The 20,957-nt window shown below is 37.7% G+C and overlaps 1 protein-coding gene across 1 annotated transcript in view; it reads right to left on the bottom strand.

The window, feature by feature from the left end:
• LOC140164813 (uncharacterized) overlaps positions 1-16,039 on the bottom strand; it is an 18,327-nt gene extending 2,288 nt beyond the window's left edge. The window contains exons 1-3 of the mRNA XM_072188183.1: positions 16,015-16,039; positions 6,990-7,130; positions 739-870 (exon numbers count right to left, since the gene is read on the bottom strand). Coding sequence (XP_072044284.1) covers positions 739-870; positions 6,990-7,130; positions 16,015-16,039 — 298 coding nt within the window. The remainder of the gene's footprint in view (positions 1-738; positions 871-6,989; positions 7,131-16,014) is intronic.
• Between the last annotated feature and the right edge of the window lie 4,918 nt (positions 16,040-20,957).

The following is a 20,957-nucleotide window of genomic DNA, read 5'->3' as shown; positions in this document are numbered from 1 at the left end:
TGTTGATGTTTAAGCAAAATATTCCAATCAAGAGCATCTGCAAAATATATTTTGTTTGTACTTTTTTTACCTGTAATGATACCACTTGCTATTGCAGCAAATCCAGTGAATAAATGAAACAAGGCACCACATTATAGTACTGATCTTCACCTGCGACATCCTTAGTAATAATATAGATTTCACCTCCAAGAGCGCCTATTGCGATACCAAACAAAATGGACGCCAGGCTCATTCCCACAAGACTGGTGAATATAGTCGTTAAAATTAGCGCCACAGCTCCCAAACATGATGCCGAGTACATGATATGTTTATAAGTCAATCTCTTATTCAGGAATGGAAGACTCATTCTGATTATAAGCACACCAATTCCACCACAGCTTGCCACTATTGATGATTCTTTTGAAGATGCTCCGTTTGCAACAGCAAAGGACACAATATAAATCAGCCATCCGTTGAACACGTACCCATACACAAATCCAGGCACCAACACACGAGCCCAGAATGGCTTATTTCTCAGCAAACTTAGAATCTTGTGCGACGTCTTTGTTGAGTCATCAATGTTTTTCATTTTCAAATCGGCGACATCGATTGATTTGTTAATCAACGGTAAAGTTTCTATTTGGTTCAGTTTTTTAGGTGTTTTTGAATGTAATAGAGCACCAGCTGGTATGGCATGTAAACCAATTCCACATATCAGTAATAGTGCACCACGCCATCCGTAAATGAAGAGCAACTCACCCGTCAACATCGGCATGATTATGATTCCTATTGCGGTTCCACAACAGTATATGCTGACAGCTATTTGGAAGTATTTATCAAAGTAATATGGCAGCACACCTAACATGGTGTTTTCTTGCATCAGTAGAAAACCTGAAAAGAGACAAATTTCTGCTCATTATAATTTTTGCTCATTAGGTGGCATGAAATGCCACACTGATATATTGTTGAGCAGGTAAATCTGATTCTTCCAATTCTTCCGATTCTTTCGTCAAATCATCTTTTAAAATGCTACTAGTGTAGACGCTTGCATCAATCTCGATCAAACTTGGCCACAAGAAGCACTGACCCAAGCTTCTTCTAAGTTGTACACAGTTAGGGGTGGAAGGTCATGTAGGGGTTAGTAAAGGTCATTATGTGAAAATCTTTAAAATGCTACTAGTGCCAGGCGCTTAACCCAATTTCGGCCAAAAACCATATCAGCGGCCACCTGATTTCTGTGCTTCTTGAAGCACAGTAGCTCTAGTTACGAGGCCGGTCGACTGCATCGCCGTCGCGTCAGTACACGCTTTTCAATACGGAATAAATGCTAACCTCATCGTGACATCATTCAAGCAGCAAAGTTCATTTCCCATTGAAAAAGCGTGTATTGACGGATATGCAGTTGACCATTCTGTTACATATCTGTCTATACATGGTGGTACATCAAAGAATAAAAATCCCTTTAAAAAGGGATGTGCTGGGACATGGTTGTTCACAAGGATTCAGTTAGTTCAAACCTCAAAATCAGGCACTTTTTACAATTTCTTTATTTTAAGTGGTACGGGAGTGCAACCTACATTAAAATAAAGCTTGTGAATTGGATTTTCAGTTTTTCACATTTTCCGCCCAATTGGGTAACTTTTTACAATTTCTTTACTTTAAGTCTAAAATAAGGACTGTAAGTTTGTGTACACCGATAAAATGCGGGTATAGCCGTATTTGTGTATAAATATAAGGCCCTCTAGTGCTTCATTCTTGTTGTGACATTCGTGTCATCATAAAAATCAGGGCTACGAAATCCCCGGTCGCAGAAAAAAATCAAGACGGGAAAAATAATTTAAAACATCCTTATCTTTAATATCATTTTTTCTGAAGTTCTAAAAATATTCTGTGAACACTACCACTCGTGAAATATTTTCTGCGAACTTGGACGCTAACTGAAAAATACAACTAAATGCCAGTGACAGGAATAAATATGTAAACAAAGTAATTGCGTATGACTCGATTCACTGTAGTCTCTAACGCTGCTGCGTCAACATTAACTCCAGACCAGACTATCGTACACACCGCTGGGATCCCAGGAAGTAACTAACAGAAAGAGCCTAAGTGGGATTCCCCCGCGGTTTTTCAACATGCGGTAGAGCCTAACTGAGATTCGTTCCCCAGAAAAGCAGGTTTTTCATGAATCATATAGAAAACTGAAAATTAAATATGCCCGACTTCAGACTGATTTTGCTTGATCACACCACATATAAAATGGTCACTCAACTTAAGTAAATCATAGTTAAAATGGTATTATCTGAAGATTTTTACCCACATAAATGTTGTTAAAAAGTAAATGAAAGTGAACTGCAACAAAGAGAGATTTTGAGTTTTGTAGCTTTATTTACATGAAAATAGTCACTCATTGGGATGGTCAACCAATTCATTCAAGTTTTATTATTTCAATAATTACTAGTACTGTAACAAACACCAATACTTAATATTTTTAACAGGAGCTAACTGTTTAAGGGATGGGGTATGAACGTTTGGACAGTATTTATTGTGGGACATTAGAGCACATAAGACATATCGCATTGCATTATGAATACGAAGAATGTCCTTCTGATATCAAATAATTGATTTTTTGAAATTCGCAATGTAATACACATTTTATGGCAAATGATTAAACATTTATATTTTGGATATTTAACAGTAGGCCTACTCGAAGTAAACTTTATAAATATGATGATTTATACTTAAAGTGTATTTAGGTGGGATGAAAAGCCAACGATCAATTGAACATTTTGACCTTTCGTATTGAAGATATGGATTTTTTCCAAAACACAAAAAAAAAATCGGTCTTTTGGTGAAAAAAATCCATATCTTCAATATAAAAGGTCAACATTTTCAATTGATCGTCGGCGTTTCCTCCCAGCTACTCATATCAAGGTTAACAGTTACTGATAATAGATAGTTGGATTGTCCTGAAACTTGGTTGATATGAAATCCCTTAAGCAGCAAACATTCTTAAGGTTGTCTGAATATAGATTGTTGGATTGTTGTAAAACTCAGAGGATGTGATTTCAATTGAGCCGTTTGTTACAAGTATGAATTAAATGTAGACCTATTTAGCACATTTTTCAATTCAGCTTTCGATATGAAAATTTGGAGTATTTCCTAGTATGTCATTGGTGGTATTTACCAATAAATGCCAATATTTCGCACCCGGTTATTTGTGCCAAACATTCAAATTTACTAGCATTCCAAGTACTTGCAATGGAAAATTATGAAACATTATCTTCATCTATGGCGTTGTCTTTTAAAGACATTTCTTGTTTTATTTATGTTACGCCAATCAAACATTTTTTTAAAGCCTAAACAAAACCGAAGCCAAAACAACCCAGGTCTGCATATTTTGACACCTTTAACCTTATTTGTCAGGATAACTCACAATTTGTTGCCATGGTGACTCCTTGAATGAAAAACGATGCATTCTCAAAAGCAACTCAAGTCAATGTACCATTGAAGTGTCCACATCAACGTATTGACCAGGCACTCTAGCAACAAAGGCAACATTTTTAATGGTTTTAGGTGCAACTTTTGAATTGGCATCATTTACCTCAAAGGGTCAATTCAGACAATGAGGCATCACAATTTGCAGAACAAAACCATTGTTATCTTAGCCAAATGGCATTTGGCTAAGGTCCTGTTTCTGTCAGGTTCTGATTCTTCTACCAACCGTATAATATTGTCTAGAGCAATGACGTCCTAATAATTCAATGAAGCCTGACGACAAATGAGCACAAATAACCATGACGTCATTGCTCTAGAATAGAAAATTTCGGCGCGGGAATTTTGAATATCACGTGTTGAGAGGTTGCTGTTTTTATTAGTTTTTATGGTTAATATGAGTTTGTTTTAAATAAAACCATGTGATTCGTGCTTGATAATTATTTTTCCAACATATAAGACATAATGTTGTGATTGCCGGACGCGTTATTTCTTTCTGCAACCATAATGGGCCGCAATACGATAACACATAGTAGGCCAACATACATGTAAGTATGAGATCATATATGACACGGGTGTATTGCCATTATTATTTCCTCTTACTTAATAAAATAAAAAGAAATTTACTAGAATTAAAATTCTACAACGGTTTACCTATGTGTTCAAAGTCTAATGCCTACACCACTGTGCTATGGGTCGTTGTGCCAGAAAGGTGTTTATCATACTTATTGATTACGCAATAAAGTGTATACACACAATACACTATTACTAGTATATTAGTGCTATAAATACGTATATCATCTCCTAATCCTAACCCTAACACCAACCCTAACCCTAACCCTCAACCCTAACCCTAAACCTTACCCTAACCATAACCCTAATCCTAACCCTAACCCTAATCCTAACCCTAACCCTAACCCTAAACCCTAACCTTAAACCCTAACCCTAGCCATAAACCCTAATCCTAACCCTAACCCTAAGATCCTAACCCTAAGACCCTAACCCTGAGACCCTAACCCTAACAATAATGGAACTTCCCTCGGACTATGCGGTTAGTTATATATTGCGGCCCATTATGGTTGCAGAAAAAATTAAGCTTGCCGGACACTGCCTTTAAAATGCAAATCCTTCCCCTTATTACATAGTACCGTGACATTACTTGCACACATGCATCGTCTATAGCCAGTGTCTAAAAGTTGTACACAGAATTGGGGTCAAAGGTCATTTAGTGGTCATTTCCGGTATGTGACCAAATACCTTAAATCGGCCATTGTAGCCATATGCTATCAGCCATAATGACCATAGTTGGTCACTAGGACCATTTGGTGGTGCCACAAATGTCACGTGATCATTTGCGGTCAAATTTCATCCACTTACGGTCAATACGGTCAATAGTCAAAAACGTAATTTTCACTAAAATTGACTATGACCTCCCCCTCCCCATGATAGATTTGCACCCAAATATGTCATCCGTACAGCAAAGATATAGAGTCCCTACAAGTAGGCATATCACCTCAAAAATAATCGCAGCAGAAACACGTTATTTAATGTTCCTACATTATTGAGCTTTATTAAAGCATCAAAAATCAAAAAACAGAATTGAAATCGGTCAATGCATTGTGACGTAGTGTCAATTTAAAGATGCTCGTAGATGGAATGAAATCCTGCCACAAATGACTGTAATGACAAAATTGGCTCATTTCGAGATTTTGAAGGTATATTTGGACGCTTGCTTCAAAAAGCAGCGTTAATTTAAATATCACATGTTAAATGCCCATCTTTCCTGACTTCGTTACAGAAAACAAAATTAAAAAATCTACCATTGAATAATCATAATAAATTAACCAAATATACTATTTTAGCAATTTCGGCCAATCTGCAGACAAATTAAATCTCAAAAATGACTAAGTTCAGCTAATTAATATGCAAAATTGATGCCAATAGAAAACCGTACATGATATAAAGGTGCGGGTTTTTTGCACACATATGTATACAACGTTCTTTCAATTGATAACAAAAAATACACAAAAAGTAATTAATTATGCAAATTAGGTAATTACAGCTAATTATGTATTTATGCTATTATTATGCAAATTAGGCATGAGTAATTTTAGGTTTTTTTCAATATTTAATGAACGTCTGTTCATTCATCATAATTTTTTTAAGTATGATCCTGTTATGAGGTTGAATAAATGAACTGCAGTTAATTATTTAAAAACAATACAAAAAAAATAAAAAGTTTGACATTTTGACGGTGTCTAGAATATAATTTTCATTTTTACTGTAAACATGGTATGTGTCACCATTACACAAAGCCAAGTCCGAAAAGTAAAAATTAAAATTCAGTTGCAATGAGACTTTAAATTAACATTTTGTCATCTGGATTAACACGGGAGGACAATCGGTAAAGTGAACAGCAATTTACTGTACCGCGTATACAAAAAATAGTATGGCCTTGGACACACACAATGGCTTAGAGCTATTGTGGTTTGGAAAATTACTCCCTAAAAAACATTGATTAATGTTTTGCTTCAACTGGTTTTAGGGAAGTGTTTCATTTGTTGTCGACGGAATTAATTTACATGCTAAGAAAGATTAGTATTTCAGCTAAATGGTGGTAGTTCCTTTGCTTCAATAGGCCTATATTTACTGATTTATGAGCGATCTTCAAAAATCCATAAAACAGGCAGTAGCTCTTAAACAAAACAATATTTAATTTTTGCGGACCTGATGGTAGCCTCGGAAAGGCTTCACACACCATATATTAAAAATTCAAACATTTTGGATAAATGAAGCATTGCGAGGAAATTCATTTTTTGACATGATGTTTTCTAAAATTGGTCAACTTTGAAGCGCGCGCTTTTCAATTCACTGTTATGCTTGCATGCACAGTGTGGCAGAATTATTGTGCAGCCACTGTGACATACCTACTACAAGCCCATTGTGGTTCAATGCGCCATGTATAATTGGGCTGATCAGTCCACAATATGTGTATTTTAAAGTATACATTATAGTAAGAATAGGTAAACAATCTTCACAAAGCCTTCCAAGGTCCTGTTTTTCTATCCGATTCTTCTTCTTTCATTCTTTCTTTCTTTTACCAAATACTTACTTTATCAAAATGTTGCTGCTCCCGTTAATTACATAGTGGACCTACAATGTCGTCACCATCATGAACCATAGGCTGGTGGTACAAATGTCACATGAACAACTCTAGGTCAAAGGTCATAAAAGATCAACATCACTGGCTAAGGGCCGTGCTCTGTGAGCACAATGTCTAGTTCCTATTTCAGTTTTAAATTTGATGCATAGATTTTGAGGTATTTTAGCAAAATAACATACTCGGGGTAACTATATTTGCAGCTTGTACTGCCTACTGCCTTCACATTAATTTCACAAGTAGACAATTATTGTTGTATGTGGTAGCCTACTTTTGCGATCGCTAGACTGTACTGCACATGACTAATATTTTAGTAACTTCTACCGCCTCCTTGCACATGCAAACTAAAAATCATTACCTGCTAGCAGTATTCCAATCACGAATACGTATACATTATCTGCACATGCGCAAACTATCAAGCCGACATTTGAGATAATACCACATCCAACCGCTACAACTCGAGGACCAAATCTCACTAATAAGGTATTGGTTAAGAGGCCTGAAAAGTAAAAAAAAACAAAAAAACAATAGGATTACCTTAATACTGGAAACCCCAGATGTGCAATGGTTTTTGGGCCTGTCGTGACTACATGACTTGGTTTGGGGATATTAGGGCGTACAGGTACGCCTTTGCTACAGAGCACATAGCTCTGTAGCCATGGCGGCTATGTTCAAGGGTATTAGGTTTGGTAGGCAGCATTTTTGCAGCGAAGTGAAGTTCATACAATTGTGTGCAAGCATGGTGTAAGGAAAAAAAATGCACCACCGCCAATCCCCCCTTACGACCACCCCATCCCCAGGTTCACACACCCCATAGAAAATGAAGATAAAGTAATGTTTACATATTAAATAATATTAGCAATAATAAATTATCTAAAGGGAATAAAATTGTTCAAAACACTCCATTTAAAGGGGGGGTAACCCTATTGGTTTTGGATATGGCTTGTCTTTAAAATTACATAATAATATCAACTATCGTCCCCTTTATGCTGCTTTGTGAAAAAACGACAGCATTCGCACAACCAAGCTCCACTAGTACACGTTCCGATACTAAATTGTGACATTAGTTTTCATATTATTTATATAGGCCTACCACTCACCACAACCAGTTTTTTTTATGTTCGTCTTTATCGTTCATGATTGATTTTTGTGTGTAAATTATGGCAATAGCCAATATCGAAAGCAAAACCATGGAAAAACAGACCTGACGACAATGCTGCAAATTCCCGTATTGAACGGAAAATTTTAGTTTTTAACTCTTTTTTGTACCGTTTCAGAAAAAAAAGAAAACAAAATATATTTCCCCTTAGATTTTTCTTTTTTTCTTCCAAAATGATAATATGCAATCATTATGAAAGTTCCCAATACATTTGGACGCGAAAAACATTGGGAATTTGCAAAGAAACAACATCATAAACTTCATCACTCGAAATATCTCGCACTATTTGGATTAGGACGGCGAGTGCGGCCACAGAGTTAGTCTCATACGCAGCCATTTTGGTTACGCTCCCTCCACATGTGGAGGGAGCGCATCCAAACTGGCTTTGTAGGAGACTACGATTTCAGATCGTTCCGACATATTATCATAATCTAAAAATTATGATAATATGTCGGATCAACAGAAAATCATCCCGTTTTACTACAAATAGGGGGAATTGGACAGTTTGCTCGTAGATCTAAGTTGGAACATGTGTAAGTATTACAAATATGCCAATAATTTGGTTTTGAAAAAAATAAAGGTACATCCTGAAAAAAGATCGTAGTCCATTTATGACCCTAGGCCTAAATGGCGATGAGCGTTGAGTTCCAAAAACAGAGCATTAATGTCAAAACAGTGGAACATTTACCCCTTATTCCGAAAACGACGTTGGATGGCGAAAATCCGATCCTTTTTCCATGGGGGATGCGTAGCTCAAATATATGTGCGTGGTTCCCCCGTTGCAAAAAAAATCGTAAAACAATGGTATGACCCACTATGACGTCACCACTTCTTAAACTTTTCCAAAAATTTGCCCTCACAGTCATAATAAGAGTCCAATACAAGAATCAACTGCAGAAATTCATACTTTAATAATCTATCTTCATGTATATCAGGTTATTTGAGATAATAACCGCCCCGTTATCTTGCTATCTCATGACAAAGTCATACGGGAAATTCTCTGTACAATGCCATATATCATCCGACTTTGTTCCTTGTTCGCTACGCGTATTGGCCGTTGGCGGCGGGGTGTTAGCGTGTTATTCAGATGATGTTGGATGTGTAGTTGGACGCGATATCGCTATTTTTGACGTCGCCATTGGATTAACACATAATCATGAAATCTTCACAAACAATTCTAAATTTGTTATGTGGTGTCAAAGCAAAATTGTCTTACTCTAAAACCGTTGGGGTTCGAGTAAGTATTCGAATAATAATAATACTATAATAAGTACCCCACTGTAAGTATGTTGTTTTTCAATTTGTAACTGCTAACCGTGTATTTTGAATGGGGCTGTCGGCCTTGTATTTTCGCCAGCCTCGAACGTCACGTGTTGCGTGTCCTATGCCGCCTGGACATATTTAGATTAGATAAACCGTCCTTGCGACTGACACAAGTGTCGTATTTTCCGGGGTTGGTGTGTAGGGGTGAGGCAATTCTCCCTGGCGAAATTCGCAGATTATTTGGAGCATGAATAAGGCAAAATTTAATTAATTTGTATGGCTAAAAATTAATTCAAATGAAATTTTTTAGCATTGATAATAATAAAATTATGAGATCCACTTTATGACCGTAAAATCAATGCCCTCGTATCTCAAGGATGATTGATTTACAAGTTAATGGGTAAATAGCAAAGTGTCATTAACATTTCGTACAGGGTTCAAGTTTCAACATCTGAAAAATGAATCAAATTATTGTTCATGACACAATCAATCCGACAAATACCCAGTTAGGGGCGCACCATTAGATTTCCAGGGGGGCATGGGAGTTTTTAAAAAAAAAAAACTTCGCCCACTAGTGAGACGAAAAAAAAAACTTCGCCCAATAGTGAGACGAAAAAATTTTTTTTTGCCTCACTGATGAGTAAAAAAAAATTTCCCCCAACCAACTTTGTATAAAAATTGTACTAAAATTGCGGCGAAAAAAAAATTCTACCTGACCCAAACTCCCATGTCCCCCCTGAGAATCTAATGGTGTGTCCCTTAATGGTATGGCCTGTGGATCCTGGAGTCAATACCGTAAAGAGCCCCGGGGTAACTTTGGCCGGCATGGGTAATTTTGGCAGGTCACATTTGTCAACTTTAAATAAATCTATCAGAACAGAAGTTTTCAGTGGTTTGGCTCATATTGCATACTGTCGTGATGGTACACTCTTTGACGTTGAATGGGTTTTTCTTATTGGGCAACTTACTCATATTGATTTCCATTCTTTTTTGCAGGCAATAAACTGGTGAAATGGTATGAATGTTTTATCTGTAAATAGCTAGACAATCAAATCATCTACATATGACATCCCTCTATGTCTGCCACAATTTGGTTCACCATTCTCTGGAAAGTGGCTGGCGCGTTTTTCAAACTGAATGGCATAACTTTGTACTGCTAAAGACCAAATGGTGTACAAAAAGCAGGTCTGTGAGTGGAACCTGTCAGTACCGTTTCAAAAGATAAAATTTGCTGACAAATTTTGTATTCCCAATTTTGTCAATGCAATCATTAATTCTTGGAATAGGATACGAGTCTGTCTTTGAATGAACATTTGGAGCTCTCATATCTGCTACTATTACTAATCTGTAATACATAATGTTTCTCTATTAATCTAAATTGTTGATTTTTCTTTCATATGCATGTAAATAATGTCTGTCACCGTGTAATTATTGTTTGCTTTGTACTATGGGCTGGAGGCCTACGTACTTAATAAAATACAATGAATGAATGAACTAATCTGTATGAACCATCAGGCTTGGTAACAAGAATACATGGTGAACTCCATTCACTACTACTAGGTTCTATGATATCATTATCTGGCATATAAAAATTGATCTCATTTTTGAGATGTTCCATTTTCAATGGATTGACTCTGTAAGGATGCTGCTTGATTGGTTTTGTATCACCAACATCTACACATGAAACGCAGCATTTGTACTACTTGGCGTTCAGGGTTCATACTTAGTATAATGATGGTCCATGACCTCTAGATGTAACCTATTGTAGCCACGACCCCAGAGGTCTAAGTTCATAGTCTAAACAAAGGAATATGTGTACCACTTTAAATACAGGAATTCTCTTTTCATCATCACCATTCTATATAACACAATAGGAGATGTGTGTATTCCTATACTTTTAATCCGGCCACAATCAATATTGATAAAATTCCTGAAAAGGAAATGGTGTGGGCGGCATGGAGTATACAATATTCCTTTGTATTAACCGCTTAAAGGGACACTTCTTTTTGGGTTTAAAGGAGTAATCAGATTTTTATCATTTTCTTTTGCATGGAACATGTTTATTGCCTTTATTGCATTATTTAAGGACGAGCGCCCTCAAGCGTTTACACAGCAAATGCAATTAAAGGGGTATTCCTTGATTTTTATTTTATTTTATTTATTTATTAATTTTTTTTGAATTTTTTAGTCGGTACACTGATCGTCCCTTTAGCATTGAGCATATTACGGGGTATCAGGATGGATTAAGGGGGTTAATCGCTTAAAGGGACAATCCGTTTTGGGCTTAAAGGGGTAATCAGATATTTTCTTTTTAACATTTTTTTGCATGGCACATGTTTATTGCATTATTTAAGGAAGAACGCCCTCAAGCATTTACACAGCAAATGCAACTAAAGGGGTATTCCTTGATTTTTAATTTAATATTTTAGGTGTCCGGATAAGGGGTGTTAGGGTGGAAGTCACGGGCATAGATATTCGTGTTTGCTCAAACACAGCTGTGCCATCTAGTTTTGATTTCTTTTTATGGGAGTTGCGATATATAATGCTTTTTCACTGGTTTAAAGTCATGGTCACCCAGGTTAGTTTTTGTTTTGTTTTTAAGGAAAAAGGTATGATTTGACTACCAGATTGGGAATTTAACGATATACTTTTAACGATGTACAGTCGAGCGTACCCGTAAAGGAAGGAAGATTCAAGTGGTGTTTTAAATACGCCAAACAAAGAAAAGTGAATGGGATTAACTTTGGGCACATCATGCAGTTATTGTTAACTACATGTATGCACACAACACAGGGGCACTCACAATAGGCAATTGAACCCTACTGGTAGCGCTGTGTTGTAGCTATTTGGGGACGAACTAGTTAGTATCATATATCAAAAAGTATAAAAGCTATGATTTTAGTACTTTCTCTATGTTTCAATTACTTATTCTTTTGCAAATATCTGAATCTTCAACCCGATACAAGCTTTAATAACGGGGGAACATACATTTTTATTAAAAAGAAATCCTATCATCTATCCAAAAACGCCGTGTTATTCCAATGCACATTTTACTTCACCGGGCAGCCATTTTTGATCGTATTTTGAAGATTGGTGTCATAAAACCGTCATAGGTACAAATTTAGTACTTTCTGTCAATCAATTATGGCTTATTCTCTACATGTCAATCTTTAAATAATTGGCATAGTCCTTATAATAACGGTCGTCTGCCTTGATGAGTAATGACAGCAAACAGCTGCAAACCAGTGAAAAATATCCCAAAACTTGGTCAGTGTAGCTCAGCTGGTACATGTCAATAGAGTCATTATCGATTGGATTAGTCGTCCGTAGCGGACAATTCGGTCGCTCATTGGATCAATATTATCAGGTGGTAATAAATTTGCATTGGAAAATAGATTACTATATAATGGTTTAGTACTGCATAATCGGTTTAATCTTCAATAAGCGGGTCTATGGCTGGAAAGGTCACCGTGAATTCACCGTGGACGTAAGTGCACTATGAATCGGGTTATAAGTTCGAGCGATCTCCTCTTTTCACATCTCCTCTGGTTTAACTAACTAATAAAAGTCAGATTTCATAATAATAATAATAATAAATAATAATAATAAAACGGCATTTATCCACGCTTTCTGAATACTCAGATTCCTCAAAGCGCGCCACGGGTCGATATGCTGCCAAGCCCCAAAGGGCAGCGCAAGTTGACCTCAATCCTGAGTGTGACAGACAACATGCCCATGCTGATCCCCTGCTCTTTACGAAAAGGCCTGCAACTTTTACATGTCCAGATATTGCTCTTCTGGTACATGAGATTCCAGTGATTAACTATGAGAATCCAGTGATTAACTATTATGATATTTAGTCCTACTTATTGTACTCTGTTGCCAGGGACTTATTAAGGCATTAGAATTTCTATGGTAAATGACATAACTGGTTTTATATTTAAATAGATGGACGGACCCTAGACCCTCCCTCGGGTCCATGGAGAACGACTGGTAATGTAGATTACATAGCATTAAAAATCAACCAAATACATGGACCCTCCCAGTCTGTAAAGCAATTTGCCTTCCAGCTCCCAGCATTTTGTGGGAGTTCACTTTTACCGATCCTGGGTCAGGCGCACTTTCTACATACCACGTCCGTGTTCTCACTACATTAACGTTTGTGTAAGCGACTAAAACAACGATATTGTATCCGACCAATCAACGCAGCTTGGCAGCGGGGATATTTGAAGAGGCTTTCCTAGCTAAATAGCTCTAAATAATGTGCAAACATTTGCAAACCGCACGCAATAATATACGCAATATGGACAATAGGCTTAAGTCCGAGTCGAGTAGTTGCCTTTTATTCAGAGGATGATTTAAGGAAGCCCCATCATGCACTGCAAACGTGTTATCACTAGAGTTTCAACTGCCACTTTACTTTTCAAATCCCATTGAATTCTGTGCAAAAGATGTTGTTTAAGAATTGTGCGTGTGTCATTATTACTTGGTCGATTTCAGAACAAAAGTGATGTATGCATAAAGGATAATTCACACCTTCTGTAGGCAACATAAAATGTGAAATCGACTAGCATTTTGAATGCGTTTTTATTGTAAATATATCAAATTTAACCATGCCCGTCAATGCAACGTGTTCACTCACACAGCTGTGCTAACCGCAAGTCAATACAGTGGCGTGGTGGGAAGTGCTTTAAAAATCATCCTCTGCCTTTTATTATTGCGCGTACCATGGGTCTATCAGACGCATGCTAGTTGAGCTCAATACCTCTCAGTTGTTGACAAGTGTCCCATCCGATCTTGCGTCACATCCCACGGCAAAGCTTTGTACTACCATATTTGAATTGAAACTGGGGCGCGGCTTTCGTAATTGACATCGGAATCACCGTGCTTCGTTGAACAATTATTTGGAAGGGAAATCTCAAACAGATTGGACCAGTCGAGGAATCAGCGCTCAATGGACTTTCGCGTTCACTATACACCGGGTAATACAAGTATATTTCTATAGTGCTGCATGGTTGACCTTGTGTGTAATCAGTGGCGTCGATTTGTGGATGAAGAGGAATGGGTTTTTGGCATTGAGGAAAATTAGGGGGGGGGGGGTTACAGGACTTTGGCATTTTTTTCATAGCGCTTTATTATTTATTGTTACATTATCCAGAGATGGAACCGAACCGAGACTGGGGGCCGGTCTTGGCGGACCCCACCGGTCACGATTTACTTCGGTGAACTCACTGATTCTTACTATTTATTACTATTTATGTAAGTGGATGGCCTTCAACTGTATGCCTACAGGTTGAGTGAACATGAAAAGCCAGCTTCGTAGTAACCAAAATGATGTGACAGGAAAAGGCCTTGGCTATAGCACGACTATAACGTGCGGACATATTTGAGCAGGATTGTTATTGCTCGGAATGTAATGACATGGGACCACCATTTTACGTGACTCTCCGAACCACGGCACGCTATGTAGGTATCCCAGGCAAACCTTAATTAACACATTTGCTAGTCAGCCAAATTCGCCTAGAACACAATACATAATTTACATAGAAATATAAAAGAACTGGCCTAAGAAGGAAACCTACATAAATATGTTGTCTACGCCAATAAAATATCCTTACACTTGGAAAAATAATCATAATTTCAAAACTGAACAATATTGGGGTACATTTTTTTTGATAGATGCACTATCTAATCCTGCACATTATGACACCACATCGAATCCAATGTGACCTCAAGAAGTAAAGTTACAAGCAATTGAATAGACGAAGGTACAGTTTTAAAAGTGACAAATTGGCCTATACAAGGTGCAAAAAGATTCAAACAAGCGAAACAAAGAGACAACACAGCTTCTTCAATGAAGCGTTATTTAAAGCAGATTTTATTTCAGTTTTTGCTTCTCTGTACTTTTCATAACTTTCATTTTATTTGTCAGTTCTTTTGTTTCAGTTTTCTGTTGGTCCTTTTGTTCTTAATTAAAGCCAAACGCAAAAATTAGCCATTCACCACTCTCAAACCAGATGTCTAGTCTGTGGAGTTTCGAATAGACCAGTTTGTCACTTTTAAAACTGGACCTTCGTCTAATCAAATGCCTGTAACTTTGCTTCTTGAAGTCACATTGGACAATGTTGGATTCAATGTGGTGTCATAATGTGCAGGATTAGATAAGGCGTCTACTAAAAAACAAATTTACCCCAATATTGTCCAGTTTGGAAATTGTGATTATTTTTCTAAGTGTAAGGATACTTTATTGGCGCAGTATATATGATTTTTTATGGTGATAAGTCACTCGCACATGGAATTTTTGAGGAATTTTGATAGCAGTTCCATTAAAAAAGCTGCTTTCAACATGAAACTAAGATCTACAAACACCACCGAAATGCCTTTTGGGGAATTTTGCTAGCTGAATCTTTTTGATGAAAGTCAATCTTTGACAAGATGTAACTTTGCTACGGAAAGTGCTATGAAAAAAAAGGTTTTCAGTTTTGGATTTCTTTACTCAAGGGCTTTAATTTGATATATAAAATGATGCAGTTTACTGGCAAATTTGAATGCACCTGCCATACCTACGCTATGCACCCACTGTGGTGTCTGCATAGTAGGGCCACAATGAGTGGGATAGAGGATAAATGAGAAAGCTCATGATCTTACAACCTTCCGACCGATAGCCTAGCACACCAAACTACATGAACACTCTCTACCGCTATTAATACTGAGCCTTCTACAGGGTGGACTAAGGATGACCACCATTTAATTCCCTTCTCCTCTGTTCATCCGCCAGTGGACTGCCGTTGACTTTGGAGGTCGTAACTCATCCGCCTTCACTACCGATGCTAACTGCTGGTGCTAGCTCGCTAGATCCGCCGTTGGTCTTCGCCGTAACCCTGGCCAGGGAGGCTAAAGGGGGTACCCAGTATTAGTCCATAATGTATATTGGAATACTGTGAAAATCTTCTTTGCTTACCAACGGTGTATCCCCATCCTACCATCAATCAGCGTGTTTATACTGGGCGTACGGCTTTTTGACCCGCTATTTTCCGGGCACAAAATACCGATCATAATCCGGCCACCGTTACCCAGCTTGTTTCTACTGAGACCAGAAAGCCGTGTCTCGCACGATGCACGGCATTTTTTTCCTGTAAACCGGAAGTACGGAAAACAGATTTGACGGTTAATTATATCCTAAATTTAAATGTCTACTACGGATGGCAGCTCATGGCATATGACCTACAATCACAATTTAGTATTTTCGTAAAATCCAAATTGCATTAATTTACCAGTGGATCTAGTAATTGGCTATTATGATAATTAATTTACAGCTCATATATAACCAACTCATTAATTATAAAGATATAACCAACTCATTAACTAGGGGGCCTATAAAAAAGTAGGCCTAGACTAAGTAAAGTCATATCCATTTTACTTCATCAAGTTCATGCGAGTCACACATGTGTCCAGTGTATATAATATCGGAAAGAAGGAACCTACTACATCATAAATCGCGTTATTTTTGCAACACGCATGACCTCGACCCGGCAACCGATGACACGGCTCGTTTCTACTGCACAGATTACACGCTTTGACCCGGCATGATCCACCTCAAGAGGTGGATCACGAAAGGCGAGCACATGACCCGGCATGACACGGCAACCGATTACCCCAAGTCGTTTCTACTGGGCTCGTTACCCGGCACGGCACGGCACGGCACGGCACGGCACGGCATGGCCCGGAATTTTACCCTCAGTAGAAACACGCAGAATGATATGCACGTGCCAATAATCCATGTGTCACTTGCAAGTTGATCAGTCAAATCTGGTAATAAAACACCAAGACTTTTAATAGATCCAAATATGAAAAACACAGTGAATGTTACTCCAGCCAGCACTATCCACGATTTGGCATTGTCTTTTTCGGCCATGGCATGTTTGGAACAATTTCAGCGAAGTTTAACAGTAAACTTAGCTTTCGAGGGGTAGCTTAATCGTTTAATCGCCTTTGACTATTGTGTCTATTTAATGATGCCTTTATTTAATTATTATGTTACTAAAGTGGCGGTCATGGTAGGCTGAGCCATCACATACAAAACATTATTAGCATATGAACTCTATACTAGTCTTATTACCAGACTGCCCTACCCCAACCCTAAACCCTAAACTCCGTACAAGGACTGGATTAAAGTCTAGCAAGTGGCACCGTACCGAAAACAAATAAGTATTTTTTACATAACCATGAATTATGTTTACAAAAATAGCAGATAAGTAAAAAAATACTTAGGTCAAATATTTATGTAGATTTTTTTACCTCAGCTATTAGGTATTTTACTACATAATTGTTATGTAATTTTTTACACAACTTATGTAAAAAAAATATATGACATTTATGTAGCATATGAACCCCTTAACAAATAGGTATTTTTCACACAACCTTGAATTATGTTAAAAAAAACCAGGTAAGCAAAATAAAAAACCCTTTAAAAGGGAATGCTCAGGCATGATTGGAAAACATGGTTGTACGATGTAGGTCGGTGGTAATTCATGTAGGCCTACTAATAAACTTCTTGTTATAAAAAAGTGTACCATAGCTTTAATGTTATTCTATATATTTATACTATGATCAGCTCTTAATAGGGGGAATTATTCGTTTTTTGTTACTGCGCAAGTCAATAAAGTTCCAAATTACCCCGCGTGTAAATTCACAAAAGCATGTGTCATGCAATATGCAAAGTGCAGTTCGCGTAGGTGCTGCGCCCAGCTGTGTGTGAATGCCATTCTACATGTATATCAATCCACAATGTTATGAGTCCCGCCTATTATGAGCTGATCAGAGTATAACACAACATACATGAAGTAAGAAACATACGGAAGTAACTAAGGGCCACGTGAGTTCGCTTTGTAACGCAAGAAGTCAGGATCTTGTGATCACAAATCCCGACTTCTTGTGTTCCTGACTTAGCCAGTTTGAAATAAAGAGATAGTAAAGATATCAAAATAAAGAAATAGTTAAGACAACTCAGGATCTCAAGAACTCATGAAATCTGTTCAATTTTCACGGCGTTAGTAGTTTAATTGTAAGCCCACCCACTTTAGTTATCTCGAGATCCTATTTTCTTGACTTAAAGTCAAGAACTCGTGAACTCAAGCCACGCTTGAGTTCCTGACTTCAAGTCAGGAACACAGGATCACGAGATCCTGACTTCATGACTTTAAAGTCAGGAACTCGTGAACTCAAGCCGCGCTTGTGTTCTTGAGTTCCTGACTTCATGACTTTAAAGTCAGGAACTCGTGAACACAAGCCGCGCTTGAGATCCTGACTTCACGACGTTAAAGTCAGGAACTCGTGAACACAAGCCGCGCTTGAGTTCACGACTTCCTGACTTTGAACTCAGGAACACAAGAACTCAAGCGCCGCTTGAGTTCACGACTTCCTGACTTTGAACTCAGGAACACAAGAACTCAAGCGCTGCTTGTGTTCACGACTTCCTGACTTTGCCTGGACTAGCCTGGACTAGCACGTGTTATAATGTTATTATGCATTATAATATCAAATGATGGCGCTAGCAACGCACGTGCTAAAATCAGGAAGTCGCGAACACAAGCCGTGCTTGAGTTCTTGTGTTCGTGACTTCCTGAGTTCAAAGTCAGGAAGTCGTGAACTCAAGCGGCGCTTGAGTTCTTGTGTTCCTGAGTTCAAAGTCAGGAAGTCGTGAACTCAAGCGCGGCTTGTGTTCACGAGTTCCTGACTTTAAAGTCATCAAAGTCAGGAAGTCGTGAACTCAAGCGCGGCTTGAGTTCACGAGTTCCTGACTTTAAAGTCATGAAGTCAGGATCTCGTGATCTTGTGTTCCTGACTTGAAGTCAGGAAGTCAGGAACTCAAGCGTGGCTTGAGTTCACGAGTTCCTGACTTTAAGTCAAGAAAATAGGATCTCGAGATAACTAACGTGGATGGGCTTACAATTAAAATACCAACGCCGTAAAAATTGAACAGATTTCATGAGTTCTTGAGATCCTGAGTTGTCTTAACTATTTCTTTATTTTGATATCTTTACTTTCTCTTTATTTCAAACTGGCTGAAATCAGGAACACAAGAAGTCGGGATTTGTGATCACAAGATCCTGACTTCTTGCGTTACAAAGCAACCCACATGGCCCTTTTTTACTTCCGTAGAAACAGGTTTCGATGGTGTACGTAGCTCTATTTTGTGTACGGTATATGTAGGCCCCCACCCCATAGGCCTATTGGATTTTTTTAAACACTTCAACATGTACATGTAATATATACAAATGGTAATGAAAAGTAAACCCAATGTTATACTAAAGTAATTTACAAACATGTATGTAATTTCAATGATGTGCACTAATTTGGACATCAATTCAACACAATTTGAAAGGGGCATTCCGTGATCCACACTTTGTACAGAAATATTCAGATTTTTATCATTTTTATACTACTGGAAAACTCTGGCAGAACTGTTTCTGTATAAAATAATTGTTGCCGATTAATTCGTTTAGCAAGCATATCGTCAAACTTGTTCGCCAAATTAGTACACCACAGCAAGTGGCATATGGGGCATATAAATACACATAGAGGCTGTATCAAAATGATACCAGTACTCATCAATTTTGATATTGATTGATAAGCGTACATGCTTATTTTATTCTTGCAAACAAACAATCTGATCAACTGAGGTTGTGAGATTTAAGCTTTTGCTCCTGGATATCTACTGACAAATGTCATAAAAGTGGATTCTATAGGATTGTGAAATACTCCTTTAACATCACATTTAGTGATGTAGGCCTATGCACTTGAATCATACCCATGAAAATAAAAAGTAAAGTTTAAGTTGTACATGTTAACGATCTAATACAATTTAAATATTACACCACTTAATCACCAATGCATCATTTTTACAATGTGCTCTGTTCTATTTCAGATGCCATTTTACCCAAAATGGTTTAAACTTGATAAATTTGTGTTTGTGGGATATTTCAATCTGTTGGCGTTGAAGATGCTGCTGGATATAAATTTGTATCTGCGGAATATTCCAAGGGAGCGATCGTTATTTATGGCAGGGGGGTGGGAATGGGTAAATTATAGGGGGAACACGAATTTTTTTGTGGTCTTGAGGGGGAACCTGAAATTTTAGTTGAACCAAGAGGGGGATTGTTAAATTTTAAATGGAGAAAATTGGGAAAACAAGGGGAACGCGAAAATTTTGAGCGGACGCGAGGGGGGAACGCGACATTTTTTGTCGATATTTTTGCCAAAACACCCATCCCCTCTGCCGTAAATAACGATCGGTCCCCAATTTCTGTTGGTCTTGATTCTTGAAGATGATGCTGTGGAAGGCTGTTGTGTAGAGTGTGAATGAGATGACTACTGTGTATATAGTGTGGATCAGATGACCACTGTGAACTTCTGGCAAATCCAGAACAATCAGAACACCTTACTTATCTCTCATTCCAAATTTAAGAAGTTCATGGACATTTGGTAACTTGGTATAATTGACCATGCAGGCTGACCTAGCTAGCTGACTTTGTCCATATAACAAAATCTGTTCATGGACAGTTTGTAACTTGTTATTACTTCAACTTCAACTTCCAGACCACTACACTATCAATCTGTCAACACTCATAATATTGAAACTGATTATCATTCCCAGGTAACAAAAAACCCCACTATGGGCTACAGAAAACAGTCTTATAAATAATATCATGTAGAATGAGGCTAATATCCTATCCCCACCTCAAACTAGAAATCTCACTGCTGCATATATTTATGAACTATGTCATGAGGAGTGAGGTTATTTTAGGAGCTGGCAGTAGTCTGCATTAGCAGTGCATTTCTATTACTGAGATACCATGCATTATTCTACAAAATATTTTTAGTGATTACAAAGCAAGAGCATTT

Source organism: Amphiura filiformis, chromosome 11, assembly GCF_039555335.1.
Source record: "Amphiura filiformis chromosome 11, Afil_fr2py, whole genome shotgun sequence".
Classification (NCBI taxonomy): Eukaryota; Metazoa; Echinodermata; class Ophiuroidea; order Amphilepidida; family Amphiuridae; genus Amphiura; species Amphiura filiformis.
The sequence above is the reverse complement of the archived record's forward strand: the minus strand, read 5'-3'. Positions and strand labels throughout refer to the sequence as shown.